General features: G+C 38.8%; 1 protein-coding gene across 4 annotated transcripts in view; it reads right to left on the bottom strand.

The window, feature by feature from the left end:
* Positions 1-1,531: 1,531 nt before the first annotated feature.
* The window catches only part of LOC106957705 (NXPE family member 3-like), a 20,486-nt gene continuing 14,267 nt past the window's right edge, over positions 1,532-7,750 (bottom strand). For 2 of the 4 annotated variants that reach the window (XM_015049142.1, XM_015049138.1), the window contains 6 exons: positions 4,365-4,826; positions 3,640-3,935; positions 3,417-3,487; positions 2,928-2,960; positions 2,625-2,813; positions 1,532-2,543 (listed from right to left, as the gene is read on the bottom strand). In XM_015049142.1, coding sequence (XP_014904628.1) covers positions 1,969-2,543; positions 2,625-2,813; positions 2,928-2,960; positions 3,417-3,487; positions 3,640-3,935; positions 4,365-4,826 — 1,626 coding nt within the window. In that variant the 3' untranslated portion in view covers positions 1,532-1,968. Of the gene's footprint in view, positions 2,544-2,624; positions 2,814-2,927; positions 2,961-3,416; positions 3,488-3,639; positions 3,936-4,364; positions 4,827-5,080; positions 5,371-7,750 lie in introns of those variants that run through there. The other 2 variants (XM_015049140.1, XM_015049139.1) reach the window with 2 other exon arrangements.

The following is a 7,750-nucleotide window of genomic DNA, read 5'->3' on the forward strand; positions in this document are numbered from 1 at the left end:
CAAGATAACATGAGATTTTAGCAGTATTTTTAAATAAACTTATTTTTTCAGGATAAAGAAACATTCTAGACTTATTACTAAAACTGTTCAGCACATTTTTTTAGCGCCTAAAGAAAGCTCTAAAGCAGGTTCCAAATACAAGAGCAGATCCTGGAGATGAGGACTTAAGGCTTAAGATTTTTAGGATCTTTGCTTTTACCCCTATGTGGTTCATGCTCATGCCCTTTTGCTTTTGCTGTATTGGAGACTTTTCAAATGGATGATGCCTTGTGTTCAGGTTGATGCCTGGAGGAGGTGAGGAACACCAGTATTTGTTTAATAGCTACTGTACAAGAATCTGACACCAGTCATCATGTTGACTGGTGTCTTTTCAGAGAGCTATGGTGCTCAAGTTGTACATATTAAGGTTTTGTTACCACACAATGCTGCCATAATCCTAAAAAGCGGATCAGTTAGAACAGGTTTGGGCTTTGAGTCCGCTGGATCCACAATAAAAGTCGTCTTAACACATGGCACAGATGTCACAATGACTCACTACAATACACTATTCAACTTACTCCAATGGCACTGATATTGATGAATGTATGTTATTTCAGTGCTGTATTCCACTTATGAGGGGATTACTTGGCCAACATCGACAGCCACGTGTAAACAGTTACGTCCCTGGAAATAATCCCAGGATTAGTAAATGCAAAGAGCAGCGGATACATGAAGCAAGGAGGGTTTGGGCAGAAAAATGCAAAACAATCTTTGGTCAGTCATCTATTTTTGTCAAACATGTCAAATGATGAAGCTCAAGAAAATAATGCTTTTAATTCATTTTGATTTTAATTTGCACAGGAAAGAAATGCTTGAAAATGAAGCAGGCCTGTGAACACTAACTGTGTAGTCTTCAGTGTAATCTGACATTTAATTTTACATGTATGCGTGCATAAGCATGTGTGTGTTTGTGTGTGTGTGTGTGTGTACTTCAGTATTTGCATTGACTATATTGAAGAAGTGACACAGTTTTCAAGTCATTATTTAAGTTTTGAAGGTTTTTGTAACTGAAGCTTACTAAAAACACAACAGCTGATCTTAATGTCCAACAATGCATAACAACAAGGAGGCGTGGCCGATAAGTGAGGTACAGAGTTAGGGTCGCATAAAACCATCATGCCACTCTCTCTTTTTTTTTCTTCTTTCAACCATCTGACCTTTGTGAGACCATGTTCATTCGTTTACGAGACTTCAGATTGAGGCATAATGCAATGGACTGCTGGGAAGTAGGGGAAAAGAAACCAATGTTTTATTCTTTACCTTTTTGCTGTAACACTTGAAAAAAACCCCAGTTGGTTGCCAACTAACACAATGTAATCATGATGAACACTTACTGCTGGCAGGATTAGATTATTTTCATTCTCACATTTCTGATAGGAAATGCGAAGGTAGGATCTAAAAAATCATTTAACACGTTTTGTAAAAAATAAATGTTTTTATTAACATTTAAATTTCAATATAAATAAAGACTTTGTGAGGATTTGTTTTTTTCTGTGTTGTCTGTCTGCCCTTGGTTGCTCCCAGCTGTGTCTCGTGTTCCCTGATTGCCCCTGGTGTATTTAATCCCACCTGTGTTCCCGGCTCCTTGTCCTGTCACATGTCATTGTCTTTGCCGTCATTTGTCCTCGTTGCCAGTGGTACCAGTGTTGAGTTCCTTGTCTCTTAGTTTAAGTATGCTGCCTGGTTTTCTGTGAGGTCACTCATTAAAATCTTCTACAAACCTGGGTCCACTGCGTCTACCCCTCCACCTATTTGTATTTCTTCAAAGTTTCCTTGGAGGCCATTTCATCCCAGCATCAAATTTCCTTTACCTACTTCTGTGTTGCTAATTTTTATTCCATCTTCAGAACTGCTGGTTGATATGTCTTTAATGTGATATAGATCAAGTGTCACCAATCACCATTGGTTACCCAATTACCAGGTTATATTCTACAACGTTTTTGTTTCTGTAAAGTTCCCTGCTGGAGAACATATGTGGGATAAAACAACATTTAGCATGATACTTATTATGGGACGCTGTGGATGGAGGTTGTGTGGCAGGTAGTGGGCCAAGGTCATCTCCCAGGCATCCACAAATCGGACATTCACTCCTTTAAATATTGTCCTGAGTATTTTGTCACGTTGAATAGAAAACCAGTCACTGTTGGTCAGAGTCTCGTAGAGGGACAGCGCTTTGGGGTTCGCGGTCCTGATGATGACCAGCGTACCTGGAGCTCTGGTCAGCAGCCGCTCCACTGCCCTCCGTATGCTCAGCAGGCGCCGGATGTAGACCTCAACAGGGAAAGTGCTGAAATGCGACCAAACTCCAATAACTATAGCCGTGTTTTCACCTCCAACCAAACCATCCAGTTCGTTGGCAATGTATCGTGCCTGACTGACCGGCAAGTTACCGAAACGGATGGGAGGAGCGTGGCAGCGGAACGTCACCAAGATGTTCTTAGCGTAATTCAAGGCCATAAAAGGTCCTGTCTGCGTTCGACTTTTCAGGTCAAACTTCTTTAGATCTGAAATCGTGAAAAAGAGCAGATTAGACTGTAACACAAACCAATTTCAGTTGTTACTAGACATTTCTATTGAGCGTCTACCTGGTGCTGCTGAGATTAAATATTCAAACCACTGCCTGATGGTGGAGTCTCCATACAGGTGGAGCACCTTGCCACTCAAACACTGGCTAATTGCAGAGTTGTTAGTAAGCTGGTGAACTGTGGTGCCATCTAGTGCTCGCCAAATCCCCTGGTAATAATAACCAGCAGGTTGAGCGTTCACACTTCCCCCTAAAGTCAGAAAGAAGGTTAAAAAGATTAGCCAAGAAGAAAATCAAGGCCAAAAACAGTATTTTTAAAGACTGTTTGTGTTATTGTATTTTTACACAATTAGACCAAATTTACCTGATGTGTTTGTGGGAACTGTTTCATTCAGAACTGGAAGAAAATAATTTTGAAAATTTATTATTATTATTATTACTATTATTTCAGCTGAAGAGCTGAAAACTATTCTACAGTTGTTATGACTCATAATAAATACCTGTTCATGGAAAATTAGGAAAATCACAAATATGTCACTATAATTACAGACAGAACAAGTTTGGTGAGCCGCAGGTCGAGACTCAAGTGGGAGCCTTCAGTCCCGACTAAAGATATCTAAGAACATCTTGCTACAAGGTAAACAGGTTAGACTCAAATCTAAATTTATCAAACACAATCAGCCAGAGAGTCGATTCCAAGTAGAGACAATTACATCATCAACATGTAAATGATAAAATAACAGATCATATAAGGTGCTATGAGAAAGCCATAATAATGTATCAAATGTAATAAATTCTTGTTTCCCGTCCTGTAATTTGTCAAGCAATCCATTGCTTTGTTGTAAACCTTTACCTTTTAGTTTGGGTAAAATAGTGATGTTTGAAGGCCCTGATGATTGAATTAAGACTTTCATGTTGACACCCCTACAGCACACAACAGAAAATGTGTTAAGCAACATCATGTACATCATGCATTTAATAACATATTTACTATTACCTCCAGTTAATTTGCAAAAAAACAAAAAAAAAAGATATTTTTTGCAAATAGTTGAGTTGAAATCTGGTACTAACATTACCTTTGAAATAGCTGGTCCTCCATTGGCTTTAGTTTCAGACCGAATCCTCCAAATGAGTGAATGACTCTGTGTTCACATTTGAGTTTCTTTGGCTTGTAGCAGAACCAGGGCTCGCCGGTGCGGATGTCGGTGAAGTTGCAGAGCTTTTCGGGGGGCGCCTTGAGGCACACGTTACAAGCAGTAGCTTCAGTGACTGAGCCAGAGCGGAAGATGCCTTTTAAAGAAACTCTGCCAGGGTTCTGCTGGGTGATTCTCTCCAGCACAGTGACCGCCTCACTGGGATGGACCAGGGTCACCTTTTTGAAAAGAACCGGAAAAAAGCCCTATGAAATAAAATGAAGTATCTGCAATACTTGTAAAGTACAATCTTGCATTTTTGGTTTAGGTATGTAGAATTGTCCCTGTGATCTGCCAAAGGGACAGACACCCCAGCTCTCGCCCAACAGCCGCTGGAGAATATAGAATGCCACAAATCCCCCCAAGTATAGTCTGCTTTATACGAAGGAAAGATACGTTTGTCCTCCTCAGGTGCTTCTCTTGTGGTTTATATCATTTCTTCCTATGTTCATGTTATTCCCTGTGATCCTAACATGTTGTAGGTTGGAAATAAAGTCATCTAAACATGAGATTGTCTGTTTCCTCTTATCACAAATCATTAAAAAGGTTCATTTAGTTGAGTTAGGATACGTTACTGGCTCGCTTATCAAGAAATGTTTTAGTCTCACCTCAACATGTGCACTTCCTTCCCAGAGTAGAGAGAACACAGCAGTGTAAGAGCCATTGTGATGATCCAACACTCGCCCTGCAACGCCTGCAAAAAGAGTCGGGTTGTGCAGCCGAGCAAGCAGAACATCTCCCCCTGATGACTTGGGGCGGCCGTGGAAGTCAGTGATTTGTATCAGAACCTCCAGCTGATCCCCTACTCGCCAACCTCCACCGCTGTTTCTTGGCAGAATGGTGAAGGTGCTGTGAGCAGGACCACTGGTGTCATTCAGAGAGAAGTTAGACGGTAGGGAAGGTGTTTCAGGCCAGGCGATGGACTCCTTCAACTGTTCTACCTCCAGAGCGTCCTCTGGTAACACAGAGTGGTAGGAGCAGATGCTGACTGGCTGAGGAGGCTCAGTGGGACGTTTTAATGTTGTGCTGTTTGGTGTCGGAGCCTTAGTGGTGGGAACGTTCATCTTTAACTAGAGAAAAGTTTAGAGATCAATCAAATTAAATAACACAAATCAATATTTAATACAAAATACAAGGGTGATAATCTTACCCTGATATTATCTTTGCTGTCTTTCTCAACCTATTTTATTCATAAGGCTAAATCCAATAACTGCACTACATGGATGGATGGACGATGGCTATATGGCCAAACCTTTACGTATTATCAGTCCAGCATGATTCCTATGCAGATGGAGTAAATATTTTAAAGATGACAAATACTCACCTCTGATAATCTACAGGTCATGTGATCAGTGATGTTTTCACTGTAAAACATAACCCATAAAACAAGGCAAGCCAAGAACAGGAAGATCCAACCGTACTTCAGAGGAAAATGTTTTCTGGACATCTGGCCTTCCATGATGAGTGACAACTTGCCCTGCGTTAAAAGAGAAAATAAAAAGAAACGCTTATGAACTGATAGGAAATTCTTAGTTTTTCTCTTTTTTTGAGGCTTCAGAATAAGCAAAAGAAGTTTTTCTGGGATAACATTTCCCTTCTTTAATAATGTTGTTTGCCCCAGAGTGCCAGTAGCATATGAAGTCACAGTCAGTTTAATTGAATACAGAAATAACCAACTCATCACAAGTTTCATTTCAGTGAATTAAAAATAAAAAAATAATTCATTTAATTTTCATTTCATTTCAACTTCAACCACACGTTGGATTTTCAAGTTTTAGATAAAAGGTAATCCATGAATGAGATTTATGACATTGATATGCAAAAAAAGTTCAGATAAAATTAAAAGCCATGTTTTTTGTGTGAACTTCTGTGCTATTTGTGAGCTAATCAAAATGGGAAACAAAACTCTTACATGTATTCTTAATCTATAACTTCCCTAATCCTCAATTAATCCTTAGTTACACATCTGAAAGACTGAAAATGCACATTTTAGGCTGTTTAACACTTCATTTTTATAAAGTAACCATGGTCACTGACAATGAGAACGTGGTTTTAAATCAGCAGTGGCCCAGAATAAGTGTTTACGTTTCTCACCACTAATCAGTCATGATCGTGGTGTGTGTGTGTGTGTGTGTGTGTGTGAGCCTGTGTCTGTGTTACTCTGCACTGAACAGAAGGTTTGTCTGAGAGTGAGTTACTGACTTCCCTGCAGCTCACACACCTGACTGCATTTATCTCCGTCAAACTGCTGGGAACTTAAGGAAACTTTGGGCGATCAGCTTTTGAGGAAGAGTCAACCACGTTGTGTCATATTTAAACGTTAACAGTTTTAATATTAATTTTTAATCTTTAAGACAAAGAAATATCAAATATAAGAATGTGGGAAATCAAACTTGGAAATAGTTGATTTTCTTCTTGTTCTTCTATAGAAGTAGCAAAATCTCTGACAGAAAAAAAAATATTTGTCCATTTATTCAATTAGGAACGAAATTACCTAATTAAGATTATGACTAAAAAAAAAAGAAAACAACCACAACCCCACACACAGAAATCCTGTCACTGCTGAGTCAATTCTGTCTTAGCTGTGTGAGGGGAATTTTTCTCCGGTGAAAATGATCTCAGCCCTGTCGACATGTGATGTTCAGAAAGTATTTTTAGTGCCAGCGCAGCATCTGCACACCTCAAAATTTCAATGAGAGATTAAATGCATTAAAAACTTGACGTGTTTAATGCAAGAGGTGCATTAAACACGTTCGGTTGGATTCCAGAACCGGACAAAAACAGCTCTGACGTCTGGCATGGTGATATTTTAACCGGTACTCTGGAAAAGTACTATAGAAGAATTCATGCAAGACTTGAGTAAACATCGCTCAGGTTGGCATGCAAAGGGACCTGCCCCTTTTTTTTATTATTTTTTCTTAATAACCGATAGACGGTGCGTTCCGTGTGATGCTGGAGGGAGTTTTGGCCGTTTGTACGTTATGATTGGGTGTGTATGTCAGAATCTTCATCTGCAGTGTTTTTGTTGTTTCTTTCTGCAAGGCTGAATTTGTTTCATACTTAGGTCTCGTCAAGACAAAGTTCTTTCCTATTGTGTTCTGACAATGAATGACTGCAAATATATTTCATTTTTAACCATTAAATGCTGCATAAAACTTAATAAGACCTGAACCACATTAGACTTTTTGACACATTTCTGCTTTATGTTTGGATTAATGTGTGTTTTCAAATGACTCTTTTGATTATACTGCTACAGTTGGTATCATTTCTTTTTAAGCTTTTTTCAGTCCCAGGTGTTAAAGATCAATTTTACTTCATGTGTTTCATAAATGACAGAAACAACAAAGCAGTTCAACCTGGGAGTAAATATTGAAGTAAAGGAGCCGGTTCGATTGTCTCTTTTCAGAAGCATTCAAACGTTGACGGGCAGTAAAGTGAAATATTTAAATCAAAAAAGATCACAAGCCAAAAGACAAACAGGTTATCTGACCATCATTGTTTTTTCTAACTATACAAAAGCAATTTTAAAAATAAAAGCTGTTAAATGCTTTTTTCTTATACACAACAAATTAAATAAAACTATCTGTTTTATACAAAGAGAGAATGAATATAATAATTTTATCATATGTTAAGTTAATTTTCTTCCATCTACCTTTTGGGTTTGGTTCTGTCGTCGCCTCCTTGGTCGTCTGTTCCTGCTCTCTTGGACGGCACAGCTCACACTTTTTTTATGCATCTGTAACGCCTCCGTTTGTCCAAGCTTGTCATTGTGAACAGTGTCTCACCGTGGAATATCTCTGGGTGTAAAACGGCTGCTTGAGTCTTGATCTCTCTCGTTCAACGGTTTTATATTTACTAGAAAAAAACAGGGTTTTTTGATAATAAAAACGTTTACAGCCAAGTCGTGTTTGACACTAAATCAATACATTTGAATATTATTAGAAAGTTTTATTTCAGTAACTTCGTCAAATAGGTGTTAATCACACAAAGCTGT

Source organism: Poecilia latipinna, unplaced genomic scaffold (genome assembly GCF_001443285.1).
Source record: "Poecilia latipinna isolate Pla-1442-1.1 unplaced genomic scaffold, P_latipinna-1.0 Scaffold928, whole genome shotgun sequence".
Classification (NCBI taxonomy): Eukaryota; Metazoa; Chordata; class Actinopteri; order Cyprinodontiformes; family Poeciliidae; genus Poecilia; species Poecilia latipinna.